Consider the following 14,764-nt stretch of genomic DNA (forward strand, 5'->3'; position numbering starts at 1 on the left):
GGAGGGCTTTCTGTTGTGACCACATCGACATGAGCATCGCACCACATGCCCAGGCAACCCTCACAAACCCCTCAGTGAGGAGGACCTCATCTCGAAACTCAAGCACGCAGACGCAGTCGTCGATCTCTTTCGGCATTTGAACCACGCCCGGCCGCCCGGATTGGCCAGACTGATCTCTTGGCCCACTGACCCCGGCATTAAGGATGACCACCTTCCTTCTCGGTCCAAGTGCGACATGTCCTTGGACGAGAGGAAACAAACGATGGAAGCCCGTGGCGCCAGCTTCGCAGACCCAGGCGACTCGCGTGCTCACGCGTGGTTCCCTTTCGCCCAGCGACAAACATCAGACCAGTGCAGCGGTTGTTGCTCCGCAAATCCCGCAGTCAGACCACGGGGCGGAGCTTGGCGATCGTCTCTGAGCCAAGCTTTCGCATGCAACCCGCCCGAGTTTCTCTTCTTTCGTCCCACTGTGATTGGTTTTGGCCGTTTGGATTGTGGAGTGCAGGGTAGCATCGAGAGGACGGCTTGATCTTCACAGTGCTTGTGCGTCCAGATTTTCTCGTTCACTCCAACAAGACGCCGAGCTCACTCCGCTCGTTCTCCGACAGTCACCAAATTGAAGTTATCATGGGACTGCTTGGGGTGGGCGTCGCCGGTACCGAATTCCTCACTATATCACATCTCCTCGGACAATGACGTTTCCCTGTTGAGCCACGTGGGTGATCGCGTGCTTTACCGCCGCTTAGAAGCTATCAAGCACCCTTGACCTATATCAATCCCAGCATAAGAGGGGCTTATCAACCCCCTCCCTAGCACGAGCCATCAAGGCGTCCAACCGTGCGAATCATTGTGCTTTCCGGCTGGACGAGCCACTCCCGGGTCTCACCATCACCACCAGCGGGTCGGAGACGACACCATTCCCGGTAGTTAGAAATTCCATGGCGGTTTTGTCTCTCCAGACACGACACAAATCCAAACGAGTAAAGGCAGGCTTGCTCTATTCTAAGAGTCTACGCCGTCTATACACACACAACCACCCGCCTCAACCCATTGGACCCATCCATCATTGACTCCCCTTTGGACCCCCCATATCCTCGACCGCGTCTGGTCTATTCCAAGTCTCGCTCTCCAGCCGATCCACGGCCGTGTACAGCCCAAATATCCGCGACCTCGCCTGCAGCATGGCCTGCTCCTGAAGCTCCCAAGTCTCCTGAAACCTCTCCAGCATAAACCCGGGCATGCTCATCTTGCCGGCCTTTTTGTAGTCGTAGACGACGATGTCCTCCTCCAGCCGGCACGCGACGCGCCTGTGGCGGTGCGACAGCACCACGCAGTCGAGGTAGAAGGAGCTCGGCGCCGGCTCCCCCTCGGGCCGGGTCCGCAGCTTGTGGTAGACGGAGATCCTGTCGGGGTACACCATCGGCTGTTAAGTCCGGGGTTAGCCACCTAGCCCCCTCAGCCAGCCATTGGGTATAGATAGGCCTGATAACTATCTGCCAGATAGAAGAAGAGCCGACGGGTGAGACGTACAAACTTGAAATCCGCCTTCAGGCTGCGCATGATCAGCCCCGTCGAGATGGGTGCCATCAGCTCGCGCCACTGCTTGTGGTGCGCCGGGTCGACGTGCACGGCGAAGTTGGTGATCCAGTTCATGCGCGCCGACTCGGCAAAGCGGTAGTAGTTAACATTGTTAACGTGCGCCTGGTCGGGCAAGACATGTTAGCCCGCTGCCCCCCAACAAAAGAGAACACGACGAGGGGGGTGGGATAGGTAGGTATGTACCCACGTAGGTGTCCATCTCGCCCCATGCGATCTCTCTGGCCTCCAACCCGCGCCGGCCGCCCGTCAGGAACCCCTCAGCGCCGGCTAGTAAGTCCCTCCACTCGGCCGCTATGACGCGCAGGACGGCGGCCGCCTGCGAGACTTGCTGGGCGTTGCAGCCGAAGGCGAGGCACTTGCCGATGCGCGCGGGCAGCTCGCTGGTCCATCGTGGTGGAGGGAGCGAGAGTGAGGTTGTTTCCCGGGGTTGGGGGGTGGTTTTGCGGGCACTGGCAGGCGAGGTGGTGGCGGCGGAGAAGGGCCGGCGCATGCAGAGGGGTTGTTGTGCACGGCGACATGCGCTCCCCGCGAGCCTTGTGGTGGTTGAGCGCGCGGCCATGATTTGGAGGAGCTGGTGGGTCAATTGATCCGATTGTCGTTACATGGGACAGAATGAACGGTAACACGACTTTAGGTGCCTGTCTCAACGTGCGTAACTACAGGCTTGAGGCAAGCACGCAATGTGTCGTCCGGCTATCCGTCGTCGGTCATCATCGGCTTCGGGCCCTCGGCAGGGCGGAGAGCGAGGACGAGTGGAGGTGGGGCTTAACCTCCGGGTCATGTCAACCGGCGTTACTTCGTACCATCGAACTTCACACTGCAGGCTGCGAAGGCGGGAAATAAATTCAAGTTAATTGCGAAGACCAGATAATGTAAATTGCAAATTCTTTATTGTACATACATACATGGAGTGAGATTATAGGTATGCTCGAGCATGGCCATAGCTGCAATTCTGCAGCGTTGTGTTGCGCCAAGACTCAATTGAGCATGTCGTCACTCATGCAACTGCTGCAACTCTAAAGAAGCCTCGAGACTCAACACCAAATGTCAACATCCGTGCGTTGAACCGATACAATATATCAAACGTTGCCACGACTGCAAGCCATGAACAGGATATAGCATCGACACCCCACCCAACACAATGCCTCCAGCCCCAAATCCCGAGCTGAGACGGCAGGTCATTGCCATTTACAAGCGCAAGTCATTCCTCTCCCTCCATGCTCTCAGCATCCACCCAGGATATCAAGGGGTCATCAATACTTACACGCTCGTTGCCGACAGAACTCCTCTATCTCGGCCGTGACTACCCCCAGGGCTACGATTTCTTTCGCCCGCGACTGCACCGAGCCTTCATGGCCAACGCGAACCTCACCGATGAGGGGGCTATCCGGGAGGGCATCGCCAGAGCCGACTTTGTAAGGAAAGGTAATGTGGCCATTGCGATGGGGTTCTTCCTCATACTTTCTGGCAACCAGCGGGATGGGATGAAGTATTTTGATGGGAATTGGAATTGGAACGAAGCTAACAGCACGAGCCCTCATGACAGAGATCGAAGCACTGTAAGTTACTGAAGCTCTCTCGCGATCCCAAGAAACACACCCCCATGCATAATTGAGCGTTCCCTACCGTCTCATCCGTTTCTCGCTGATCAACCATGCCCAGGTACTACCTCAAACGCTACCGCACACTGCGAAAGAGATACGACGGAGCATAGGATATTGAGCGCACCCACGACCAAACCGTAAATAGACAGCAAGCAAGTACAAGCGGTAGTATAACATTCACAGATCCATGTATACATCGAACTCATGACCCGTCCCTTGCTCCCACGAAGCAGCAAGGAGCCCAATGAACCAGCCACCAGACCCCCAGCCACATCCCTAGGTACAAACAGTAACAAAACCCAGCCTTTCTTTCCTACACACAACAAAAAAGTACACGGGGACCACCACACAATCTGTATCACCGCTTCCTCGCCCACCACGCCCCAATTTCCAAACACTCCCCCCAACTCGTGCCATTCTCTCTCACCAAATCATTCATCATCTTCCCCATCCACGCATCCCACTCATCCTGACTCTTCCCACTCGCCTCCCGCAGCATCGGCTCCATCGCCTGAATCATCTGCACCACCGTCACCAGCGCCGTCTTCCTCAACGCCGCAGCCGCCGGCTCCAACCCCCTCCCCCCATTACCAGCACCATCCTTCACACTCCCCCCACCCCCACCCCCACCATTCCCCCCACCACCATTACCACCCCTCCTCGCCCCCGTCTCAATATAACTCTTCCCATCCTTGGTCACCACACCACCCACCCCCTCCCTCTCCCACCGAATCTCCGACAGCGGCACGGCCAGCCGCCGCGACCCCAGCCCCGCCAGCACCTCGGCCTCCTGCAGCAGCAGCGGGCCGACCACGGTGCACGGCACCGCGCACAGCGCGCGCACTTCGAGGGCGCGCGACGCCCACCCGTTGTATTCGACGAGGAAGTTGTTGAGGGGCGTGGAGAGCGGCGTGTTGGTGGTGATTACGTAGGCGCCGCCGATGGTGTTGTTACTGGGGGGGTTGTTGGGGTCGGAGTCGCCGTTGCTGGTGGGGGTGGTGGTGTCGTGGTTGTTGTAGGGGTCGGAGGAGGCGGTGGTGGTTGTGGGGGAGGGGGCGGTGAGGTCGAAGTCGTCGCCTTCGGTTGGGCCCGAGGTGGTGGCGATGTCGGGGACGTGCGGGCGGAGCATGCGCACCAGGTGGTCGGTTTCCCAGACCTCGATCGTGCCGCCTGGCGTGAGGATGCGGATGTATTCTTCCATGTAGGCTTGCTGCATGTGCGTCGGCGTGACGAGCGTGATGTCCTTGACCATGAGGAAGTCGAAGCTGTTGTTGGGGAAGGGGAGCGGCAGCTTGCGTAGGTCGTGCTGCACGAAGCGCCAGTTCATGGACTTGTCTGGTCGCGTGTCGGCGGCGGCGTCGCTGGAGGCTGCGTTGGGTGGCAGCGCGACGATGTCGAGGCCCGTAAAAGCGATGTCCTTGTGCTGCCCGCGCGCTTCGTAGTGCTTGTAGCACATGGTGCTCCAGAAACCCGTCCCACAGCCGATCTCCAGTATCCGCGGTGGCGGTTTGTTGGCAAAGGCCGGGGCGCAGATCGGGCGGCCGAACAATTGCATCAGGAGCATCGTCTTGAGGCTCTGGCGGTGCAGTTCTTCAAGATCGACGGGAAGGGGGTATGGTAGAGAGGGGTCGGCGAGGTAGGTCCGCCCGCTGCGGACGACAAACGGTCGCTGCAGGTACGCCGAGTCGATATGCTCGCTCGAGTACATGGTGCGATTGCTTGTCGTGGTGGCGCCGGAAACGCTGGATATGCTCTCGGCCCGAGCGCCGCCGTTCCCGGGCATCCTGCCCGGGCCGGACTCTGCGTACGACGAGAGCATGGCGCCGTGCTGCGCGCGGCGGTCGGGAAAGGCAACGGCGGCGACAACCGCGCCGGGATTGCCGAAGGTATGGCCGGCCGTGGCGGCGGTTGCAGAAGCCGGGGTGCGGGCCGAGGGTGGTTCGGAGTTGCTGCCGGCGCCAAAGTGTTTGGAGATTGTTTCGGCTGTGTTGAGTCGGGGCGTCGCCGGCAGCTGCTTGTCCTGAAAGTACTTGAATGACGAATGCATCCGTTCTCGTTCGCGGGTCGAATTACGGCGGGCCGCGGGGTGGTGTTGGTGGTGCTCGGCGATGGAGTCCGCACGGTCTCCCAAGCTTGTCGACGTCACTGCTGCTGTTGCTGCTGCTGCCCCTGATGAGTCGCCGTCGGCACCGGCCGACGACTGTTGCTGCAGCCACCCAGCGCTGCTGCCGTGCGGCGGTGGTGCCTGGTGCTCAGTGCGCCCGCCGCCGCTGCTGCTAGTGCTCGCACTGTTGGTCCTGGCGTGGCCCGGAATGCGCGAGCGCTTCTTGGTCGCCGGCGCAGATGTCGAATTGGAACGGGTCGGCTTCGAGCGCGAATGCGGCGAGCCCTCGACTTCATAAGTGAGGTAAGGGGCCTTGGCGGCTGCGTATCCCGAGAGAAACTCCATTTTGACCCCAAGCGGTTTTTTTCCTCAATGCCACCCGCCAGGGGTTGCTGCGGCCGGGAACGGGGGTCAAAGGTGCCCCGCCCGGGCTGTCCGCGGCGCGTGTTCCGGTGCGTTGGGTGCTGCAGCTCCAGTGGGATGCTGCCGCTCAACCGCCCCAAAAACCCAAAACCACGCACCAAGCCGCTCCTTGCAGCACCCTCCGGCCGCCTCGTTTGGGGCCCTGCGCGCTGCCGGCAAAAAGGCGCGGAAATTGGTTTTATCCCCTTCGACGTCAGACCTTCCGCATTCAAAGCTAAAACCCGCCCGAATGCCCCAGGATTCCCAGTCACCGTGCCTTGGATTCCTGAGAAACCCCCCGAGCCGATCAACGGGGTACCGGGGATGCCGACTTGGACACCGCCCCTGTCTAGAAGCTTTCCGCGTTTGGGCCGGTTTCGTGTCCCTGTCACCTCCGGCGCCTGCCCTGGCTTGCCTGCTCGCCTGGATTTCAACCGGTGAGAGCTCGCTTTTTTGGCGGAATTGCTGGCCGCCCTCTCCTGCTGCCCCTGCGATCAATCGGTCGAGATTAGCAACTTTGCCAGCTCGCCAACTCGCCAATTCGTCAATTCGCCCGTGTGCGTGCCGTCGTTCCCACTCGCTCAGCCCCGGCTGCAGCTCTTGTCTGTGACAGCACTCCCTGTGATAAGGGCTGAGGTGATAGGTCGTCCCAACTGGGTGGAACTGGAACTGACAAAAGCAATGGGCGGCCAAAGAGGTGCAACGGGTGGTATCTCGCAGTTGGGGGTCACCCGCTGGAGCGAATCCGTTGGTGGGGGGGAGGCCTGGGCTGTCGGTTGTCTGATTAGGAGTTGCTGTCCCGTGTGTAAGTGCTTCTTTCGACTCTTTTGGCTTTTTCACCCTTCTCCAGAAGCTTCGTCATGGCCAATTCAGCGACCTCCTCGACGGCTGCAAAACAGCAAGTTTCCAAGTTGCTGGAGGTCGTGACGCATAGCGCGAACTGGCAAGTCCAGACTTTTTAACACTCCACGCTTTCGCGGCCACGGTCGGCTGTCTGGCTCCGCGACCCGGCCGAGGCTCTAAAGGAGCGACAGCGGGAGGGTCTCGGGGGCACCCTCAGCTCTTTTCTGTTTTCTGAGTGGGGCTCGAGCGGCCGTGACGGTCCGAAGCAAGTAAAACTCGCGATATCCCACGGGCGGTTGGCTGTACTTGCAGTTTATTTTTGGAGATTGTCGGAAGTCGAAATGAAAGGAGGCGAAAAAGACCGCAGCGCCTGACAACCTGGCTGGTCTAGACAGTCTCGTTGGTACCTAGGCACGTAGGACAGATCCAGGAAAACTGATTCGGGGGCGCGAGAGGGCGAGACACCAAAGATGGGCAAGCCAACATTTAGGAACACGACACGGACGCCAGAAAGTTCGATCGATGAAAGTCGCCGATGGCACGGCCTTTCCATTCATCTTATTCCTTGCCATGCGAGCATTTTGCTCGAGATGGCCCCATGATGGTCTCTTAGCCTTCCCCCAGACTTTCCCCGATTCTGGCCGTTCCAGCTTCACTTGGGCCATCCCTTGCAGCGCCCGCAACCTAGTGGTGTGGAGCACATGGTGGTGAGGGCACTTCCACCTTCCCCGCACTGCCATTGCTCCCCGTGGATTGGCTGTTTCGGAAGACCATTGCCTGTCTCTCCCCTGTTCGGCGCCGGTGCCAGGAGGCCACGGACGCTGGATAGAACGCCATCCGGTGGCCCCCATTGGCTTTATTAGCCAAGCACATGCTCCTGAGGGGCGAGGCCATGGCTCTGGCAGGCATCAAGCTGGCCTTTTGGACCGCCGAGCTTCTGACCGGTCGCTGCACCGGCGGGCATCGTGCCCAAAACGCTGCGAACCATACTCTTTTCGAGGCTCGGCGGCCGCCATCCTGCGGTTGATGATCCTTCACCGTGACTGGTGTGCGAGGTATGCACGAGAAGGTGCGAGAGCTGCAGATGCGAACGGTTATTTCCAAGTTTGGAGCCAAGTCGGAAATGTTTCCGAACAGCCCAAAGAACTACCGGTGGCTTGCATCGTTCTGGAACGACGGCCCTCGGTGAATGATGGAGTTCGCTGGTGTCGGATGCCATGGCTCCAGGAAATGCCATCTCTCCATTCTGGGCAGACGTGGGGAGACTTGACAAGTCCCTTGCCACTATGCAAGTTTATGCATGGCAACGATAACCCCAGAAATAGCTCGACCAACCGAAGTCTAGAGTGGTCGGCGAAGGCCTGAACGAGAGCACATGATTCTCGTGGGAGTATTATCCAAGGAGTTATAGCCATGGTCAATATCAGAAGAATGTGACACTTCCAAGGCGTTGCACACAGGGGAGGGGTAAACAGGCAAACATCCCTTGACAATGAGACGTGGGGTATGGGGTGGGGAGATACGGTACAGGTACGGACACAGTCGCTCGTTTAGAGATGAACAGACGGTCGCTTGGGTGTGTCATTTTCAACAATGGGATATGATACATGATTTTTCACGTACATAACCCCAACCTTAATAATTTCTCCCACATATATAACCCCAACCCTGGCACCAACTCCTTCCTTTTCCTCTGTTAGATCCATCAATTCAATCGAATTTAATCAACAGTCAATGTAGTTAAATTTACTATCCGGGAGCCTCTGAATCGCTTAAAAACGCACTACAAATTGACGCCTACAGAATCTTTTTTTCTTTTTTCTTTTTTCAGCTACGTAACCTCAACTAGCGCTGCTCCTAGGCGCCCAACCCTGCGCCTGCCGCACGCCAAAATCGCATCGTCCCAAACGGCCGTCTCAAAATGAAATCATGTTCTCGACCCAGTTATTTTCCCATTTCTGATATTCATCTCAAGTTGGCGACTTCCCAGGATAACTTATCCGATGGGGCATACGCTTATTGAATAATGTGACTCCTGTGGCTAACTATCTGTCCTTGCTTGGTCTGATGCCTTCACCGTTTTCCTTTTTGTTTCCCAGGTCAATTTAGGTATGTTCAGAGACTCAGGCACAGATCCCACAGAGGGGCACCTGCCAAGGCGCGAGGCTGAAGATGGTGATACACGCATCACGTGGAACCCGCGTCAGGCCAGCCAGCCTGGCTCCATGGCCCGTGGCTGCAACTGGGGAGCTGGGCTGGCACGAAAGGAGGCCACAACCAACGGAGGTGGTTGACGCATTGAGCGAGCACCCACCCGGCCACTAGTTACACTGGTTATCCACCACCACGCCATATCGTTCCTCTAGAGTATACATTCTCCAGCTCTAAACCATTGCCATCATTGCCATCAAAGGTTGCTACACGTTGTTTTCCATAGGTGAGAAACCCAGCGGTGTAAATTTCGTTGGGACCTGGGGGAGCAGAGCACGACTTAGTCGTCTCGGCGATTCAGCTGCTGCTGCTGCCCGTCGCCCTTTTGTCTCCATCCGTCGATCGTGCCCAGGGCCCACATTCAGTCTCACCACTCCCCCTACTCCCACCACCACATCACGAGCACGTCCAACACCCTCACCACTGAATATCTTCTGAACTCCATGGTCAATCCGCTGACTCACGGCCCTGCCCCATTCATTTCCTAGACTTGTAGCCCGAAGTACCGAAAACAAAGAAAACGAAAAAAATACAAAAAACCCACTCGGACAGCGAGCATCTTTTCCTCCTCCTCTCCCAACAAGTGTGTGCGACCACATCACAAACCCCCCCAAGAGCCGAACGACGACGATCTATCTTCGACCGGCCCCCTCCACACTTCAAGGTGGTTGTCTACTATCGGCATCTCTCGCGTGCCGGCGCATGGCCTTCTGAGCCAGCTGCAAACATCACAACACCGGGTGCAACAGCAGCGCGACCAGCACATGCATCTATGCACGACAAACCCTTTGCTGTGCCCCATGCGAACTCTGTTGCTTCGAGCTATCAACCCACCGCGTCCCCCATATCCTCGACCTTTTTCGAGCCCATCTCCCCGCCTCCCCACCTCCCCGCCCTCAGACCCGCTACACCCTGGATCGTAGATGGCAGATGGTCACCGCCCTCTGTCACACGCCTTTTCGAACCCGCTTTCTCCCAACGGCGCCTCTCGCGACCAAATCGCCAACGAGGTCTTTCTAAATTCTCTACTGACCCATCTCGCCACCGCCCCGCCAGCCTCACATTCCAAAACACCCCCCCACGGCTCCGCGAGCCAGAATCCGCGCGGCATGTACGGCCAGAACCACCAACAAGGGCACAACTCCCGCATTAATGGGGCGCCGGGCCGGCAGCAGGCCATGCCCATGCTGTACAACTTCCCGCAGCAGTCGGCTCACCCCCACCAGGCCCATGCGCAGCACCACCAGGGCATACAGCAGGACCATGGCGGCGCCTCCATCATGGGCCATTCGGCCTTCTCGAGCGGCGTCTTACCGAACGCCAGTCCCTTCTCCAACAACCTGCAGAACGGCCACACGTCGGCTTCCCGGGGAGGGCAAACACAACAATTTACCGAACACTGGGCGGAGCAGCTGCGGTTGCACAAGGAAGCGGAACGGGCGCATGCCACTATGACTGAGCAACACCAACCGCATTTCTATGCGCGCCTCAAGGCGGCCGAGAATCGCGGTATCGGCGGCGCCGCTCTAGGCAGCGGTGAATCCGGGCCCTCGGTCGACGGCGAGGACGACAGGAGAAGGCCGTGGAGCTTGGAAAAGACGAACAAGAGGCAGGACTGGTACAACCTCGACATGAGCGGCCAGGGATTGCGCGTCCTGGCGCCGCCCCTGTTTGCCTACGAGTTCTTGCAGGAACTCTACATCGCGTCCAACCGACTCACCTATCTCCCCGCCGAGATCGGCCGTTTGCGCCACCTGCGGCACCTGGACGCGTCTAACAATCTCATCTCGGAGCTGCCTCCTGAGATCGGCATGTGCACCAACCTCAAGTCGCTCTACCTGTTCAATAACCAAATCCGCAACCTACCCTATGAGTTTGGGTCCCTGTACCTCTTGGATATGCTCGGTATCGAAGGGAATCCCCTCGATCCGTCCCTTAAGCAGGAGATCATGGCGGGTGACACAAAGAAGCTCGTTCATAAGCTCCTTACGGACGCCCCAGGTTAGCCAACCCCTCCCGATAAGATACCCCGGGCCTCGTCACTGACCTTCTGTACCTGCACAGTTCCGATCCCCCCCATCGACAGAAAGCCGATCGTTATCCAAGAAGACGTGTCGTCGACCCTCGAGCGGGTCAAGGTCCTCTCCTGGAATATCCTGTGCGACAAATTCGCCACCTCTACGCTATACGGCTACACCCCGCCTCCGGCGCTCCATTGGGTTTACCGCAGCGAGAGGATTCTACAGGAGCTCCACGAGAGGGATGCGGATATCTTGTGCCTGCAGGAAATCGCGACCGATGTCTTCCGCGACTTCTTCAGTCCGGAACTGGCGCAGGACGGCTATAAGGGGGTGCACTGGCCGAGGCCCAAGGCCAAGACGATGGCCGAGAAGGACGCCCAAGCCGTCGACGGTTGCGCCGTCTTCTACAAGTCCAGCAAGTGGATTCTGCTCGACAAGCAGCTCCTCGACTACGCCAACATCGCCATCAATCGTCCGGACATGAAGAACCAGCACGATATCTTCAACCGGGTAATGCCCAAGGACAACATCGGCCTGATCTGCTTGTTCGAGAGCAGGCAGACCGGTGCGCGGATGATCGTCGCCAACACCCACCTGGCCTGGGAACCGACGCTTCCTGATGTGAAGCTTGTGCAGACAGCCATCATGATGGAAAACATTACGCGACTCGCCGAGAAATACTCGAGGTGGCCCGCTCTCAAGGATAAGAAGATGATCCAGCTGCCGCTCGAAGAGGGAGAGCAGCGCGCCGACGTGCCCGAACCCGGACCGTCACAAGAATACCGCAACAACACCGACATTCCGCTGGTCGTCTGCGGTGACTATAACTCCACGTACGACAGCAGCGTGTACGAGCTTCTCTCCATGGGCCGCGTCGCCCCGAACCACAGCGACTTTGGCGACCACCAGTACGGCAGCTTCACGCGCGACGGCATCGAGCACCCCTTCAGCATGCGCTCCGCATACGTCCACCTAAAGGGCACTCCCGAGGACCTGCCCTTCACCAACTACGTCCCCGGCTTCGCCGAGGTGATCGACTACATCTGGTACTCGACTAACACGCTCGAGGTCGTCAGCTTGCTCGGCCCGCCAGACCGCGACCACCTCAAGCGCGTCCCTGGGTTCCCGAACTACCACTTCCCTGCGGACCATATCCAGATCATGGCCGAGCTAGTCATCAAGGCGAGGAAGGACAAGAAGATGGTTCAGGAGCCCGACTTTGGCTCGGGGAGCGGCGATCGGAGGGGCTGACCGTAGTCCCGCCGGTGCGTCGCCGTTCTCCTCGACGTCAATCTCCTCGTCCTTCCGTGTCCTGGGTCTGGTCGGTTTGGTTTGGCTTGAGCGTTTGGTTGGCTGGCGGGAATGGTATGCGGGCAATGAAGGGGGCGCGTCCACAGTACATGGGTTGGTTTGGGTTCGCCGGGCTGGATGACTGGTGGGCCAGTCAGTTAAAGGGAAGATGTGGGAGAGGCAGTTCGGCCGGTCGGCTTGTCTCGAAGCTTGGCAGCTCGGATGGGGGAGGGAAAGGGAAAGGTGCAATATGGACGTGGGTTCTGAGGGGTCATGTAGGAATATATTGCCGTTGTTTTTGTCGTTCCTACGTGTATCTGTTTTGCCGCCATCTCTTGTGGGTATCTATTGACGCTTGTCATGGTATGTGCTCCTTGCCACCTACTTCCTTTACGTGGGTGCTCACAGACTGAAGAACAGACGAGATGACTGCTAAGTGGGCCAAAACAATAACTTTCACCTTTCCAGCAATTCTATCCCTTCCTCCTCGAGGATCGCCCCAAGGCCTGGTTGGGGTGCTAAGCCTGGCTCTAGCTCGCAGATATCTCCGACGGGAACATACAAGTTTGAGATGCTCCCAACACCCACCATAATCGCCTCCCACCACGCGCTTTTTTCCGTCTCGTGGTCTTCGCCTCCAACGCCCTCCTCGAAAAGTACCATGTATTCCCGCCGCCATCCCAAAACTACTGCCGAACTCCGCTTATACCAACTAGATCGGGCATACCCCCGATCATCCGCCTCGCCACCGTCAAAGAGCAATGAAGCCCTCCTAGATCTAGATCTAGATCCAATCTCGGCCCCTGACCACGACCACCTTGTTGGGAGCCCAAACCTCGATGACCTCGATCTAGCTACAGAATCCAGCGAAGGGCCGGCGGCTACCCTCGGTAAAGAAACGGTACTGATGATGCTGCTGCTACTACGCCTGCTATCGTCCATCCCAATCCTCATTGCACTGGCACCCGGGCCAGCCGCAGTCCCAACCGCATGACTTGCGCTGACCTCACTAGTGCTATCCTCCACGTCACTCATGACTCTGACATCACCACTTTCGCTTCGATCACTGGCGCTCAGACCTCCACTCTGACTCTCATCCCTAACAACTCCGCCAACACTACCAACGCTAACAACACCACCGCACCTAGCATTTTCACTCTCACCGTCCCCAGCACTCCCACCCCCACCACTAACCCCCCCACAACCCTCGCCCCCTCCATCTCCCCCTCCATCTCTCCCCCCATCTCCACCACCACCGCCCCCTTCCCCCCTTCCCCACCACCCCATTCACCCTCACCCCATTCCCCCTCCCCCCCCTTCCATGAACCCTCCCCCCCACCACCCCATAACCCCAGCTCCGCCCCCACCCTCCTCCGAAAAACCCTCCCCACCGCCCCCGCCTCCCCACCCGCCCTCCCCCCCACAAACCCCCCCGCCACGAACACATCGCGCCGGCTGGCCCGCACAAACAGCACGCCGCCGGGCGGGCCGCTGGTGATGGCTACGGTGACAGAGGAGGAGGGGAAGGGGGAGGGGAAGGGGAAATGGGGGTTGTGGTGCGGGTGATAGGTGTGGTGTTGAAAGGAGGGGGAGCAGGGTGGGGAGGGGAGGTGCGTGGTGTAGGAGGGGGCGGAGGTGTTAGTGGTGGTGGGGGTGGTGCCGGAGGTGGTGGTGGTGGTGGTGGGGGTTATTAGGGGGAGGGAGGGGGGGGAGGTTAATTGTGGGAGGCGGGGGGAGGGGGTGGAGGGGGTGGTGGTTCTGATGATGGTGATGACGGTGGTGGCGGTGATGGTGCCGGGGATGGTGGTGCCGGTGGTGGCGGCGAGGACGGCGTCGGCGACGGCGTGGGCCTCGTCCCGCGTGAACTTGTTGCTGAAGAGGACGGCTTGGGGGCGTTTGGCGGGGCGGGGGGTGGCGGAACTGGGGGGCCGGTGGGTGCTGTTGCTGCCGAGGCCTGAGGCTGGCAGCCGCGGTGGTGGTGGTGACGATTGGGTTGGCGGGGTGGCTGTGGGGTTGGTGGTCTCGCCGGTCATGGGCGAAAAGAGCAACGGGAGCTCGGCGAGGGCCGTGGGTAGGTCCAGGCAGACGTGGATGACTTTGCGGGGATGTGTTAGTCGATGGGTAGGGGAACAACGAAGTGAGGAGTAGAGGTAAAAGAGAAGGGAGGGGGGGGCGAGGGGGGAGGAGGATAAGGAGGATAAGTATGGTGATGTACCATCAAGATCGGGTAGGAGCCTCTCGCAGACGGATTGGGCGAGCCGGGCGTCTTTGCAGCAAAGGGCTACGGGAATCGGCGTCGTGTGGTTCATGTCCGCCAAGGGTGGGTGACACAAAATGTAAGGAATCGACTCCTGGAGTGTGTCGATGACGAGACAGCGAGAGTCACAACGCTACCGTTCTGGTGTGATGAAAAAGAAAAGCGCAACATCTTTTCCCAACCTTTACATCCATCTTTTTATGAGCTATCATGACTCCCCGTCAGAGCCTTTGGCCGTCAAAGCGCCCCATTCTAAGGTCTACTCATGACGTTTTGCAAAAGTCTCGACCATCGTCTAGCTTCGTCTGAGCAAGACGTCCGAACTTCGCAAACAGCTGTTGTGTCATGACAGGTGAGCGTGAGGTCCGCAGCCTTTTAGCTTTGCCAGGCTGCCACCTACAACGCCGATATGACGTAGACGCGTGTTGTGGTG

General features: G+C 58.7%; 6 protein-coding genes across 6 annotated transcripts; 2 read left to right on the forward strand and 4 right to left on the reverse strand.

The window, feature by feature from the left end:
* Window positions 1-788: 788 nt before the first annotated feature.
* On the reverse strand, window positions 789-2,487 carry F5144DRAFT_129737 (thioesterase-like superfamily-domain-containing protein). Its single transcript, XM_066782287.1, has 3 exons — window positions 1,787-2,487; window positions 1,531-1,701; window positions 789-1,423 (listed from the first exon to the last, which is right to left on the reverse strand). The coding sequence occupies exons 1-3, from the start codon at window positions 2,156-2,158 to the stop codon at window positions 1,064-1,066; spliced, it is 903 nt and encodes a 300-aa protein (XP_066646919.1). The 5' UTR covers window positions 2,159-2,487; the 3' UTR covers window positions 789-1,063.
* Window positions 2,488-2,497: 10 nt separating this feature from the next.
* F5144DRAFT_563319 (LYR family protein) lies at window positions 2,498-3,386 on the forward strand. Its single transcript, XM_066788368.1, has 4 exons — window positions 2,498-2,795; window positions 2,881-3,024; window positions 3,146-3,158; window positions 3,262-3,386. The coding sequence occupies exons 1-4, from the start codon at window positions 2,741-2,743 to the stop codon at window positions 3,311-3,313; spliced, it is 264 nt and encodes an 87-aa protein (XP_066646920.1). The 5' UTR covers window positions 2,498-2,740; the 3' UTR covers window positions 3,314-3,386.
* Window positions 3,387-3,561: 175 nt separating this feature from the next.
* Window positions 3,562-5,652, reverse strand: F5144DRAFT_484759 (uncharacterized protein; the record flags this gene model as incomplete). The annotated part of the gene is made up of 1 exon (XM_066785464.1): window positions 3,562-5,652. One exon carries the CDS (start codon window positions 5,650-5,652, stop codon window positions 3,562-3,564), a length of 2,091 nt encoding a protein of 696 aa, XP_066646921.1.
* A 1,509-nt stretch (window positions 5,653-7,161) lies between these two features.
* On the reverse strand, window positions 7,162-7,789 carry F5144DRAFT_590683 (uncharacterized protein; the record flags this gene model as incomplete). The annotated part of the gene is made up of 3 exons (XM_066790179.1): window positions 7,162-7,236; window positions 7,270-7,698; window positions 7,730-7,789. 3 exons carry the CDS (start codon window positions 7,787-7,789, stop codon window positions 7,162-7,164), a joined length of 564 nt encoding a protein of 187 aa, XP_066646922.1.
* Window positions 7,790-9,413: 1,624 nt separating this feature from the next.
* Window positions 9,414-12,283, forward strand: F5144DRAFT_129957 (Endonuclease/exonuclease/phosphatase). Its single transcript, XM_066782288.1, has 2 exons — window positions 9,414-10,764; window positions 10,828-12,283. Exons 1-2 carry the CDS (start codon window positions 9,687-9,689, stop codon window positions 12,033-12,035), a joined length of 2,286 nt encoding a protein of 761 aa, XP_066646923.1. The 5' UTR covers window positions 9,414-9,686; the 3' UTR covers window positions 12,036-12,283.
* Window positions 12,284-13,996: 1,713 nt separating this feature from the next.
* F5144DRAFT_563330 (uncharacterized protein) lies at window positions 13,997-14,383 on the reverse strand (the record flags this gene model as incomplete). Its single annotated transcript, XM_066788369.1, has 1 exon — window positions 13,997-14,383. A coding segment is annotated over one exon (387 nt), but the record flags the coding sequence as incomplete, so codon positions are not given.
* Window positions 14,384-14,764: the final 381 nt, after the last annotated feature.

The sequence above is a fragment of the Chaetomium tenue genome (genome assembly GCF_020726465.1).
Source record: "Chaetomium tenue strain MPI-SDFR-AT-0079 chromosome Unknown F5144scaffold_2, whole genome shotgun sequence".
Classification (NCBI taxonomy): domain Eukaryota; kingdom Fungi; phylum Ascomycota; class Sordariomycetes; order Sordariales; family Chaetomiaceae; genus Chaetomium; species Chaetomium tenue.

Coding starts and splice junctions, on each gene's coding strand:
- F5144DRAFT_129737 (XM_066782287.1), bottom strand. CDS start 2,158: ATGGCCGCGCGCTCAACCACCACAAGGCTCGCGGGGAGCGCATGTCGC. Junction 1,702..1,786: donor GGGGCGAGATGGACACCTAC/GTGGGTACATAC, acceptor TTGCCCGACCAG/GCGCACGTTAACAATGTTAA. Junction 1,424..1,530: donor TGAAGGCGGATTTCAAGTTT/GTACGTCTCACC, acceptor CGGACTTAACAG/CCGATGGTGTACCCCGACAG.
- F5144DRAFT_563319 (XM_066788368.1), top strand. CDS start 2,741: ATGCCTCCAGCCCCAAATCCCGAGCTGAGACGGCAGGTCATTGCCATT. Junction 2,796..2,880: donor GGTCATTGCCATTTACAAGC/GCAAGTCATTCC, acceptor CGTTGCCGACAG/AACTCCTCTATCTCGGCCGT.
- F5144DRAFT_129957 (XM_066782288.1), top strand. CDS start 9,687: ATGGCAGATGGTCACCGCCCTCTGTCACACGCCTTTTCGAACCCGCTT. Junction 10,765..10,827: donor GCTCCTTACGGACGCCCCAG/GTTAGCCAACCC, acceptor GTACCTGCACAG/TTCCGATCCCCCCCATCGAC.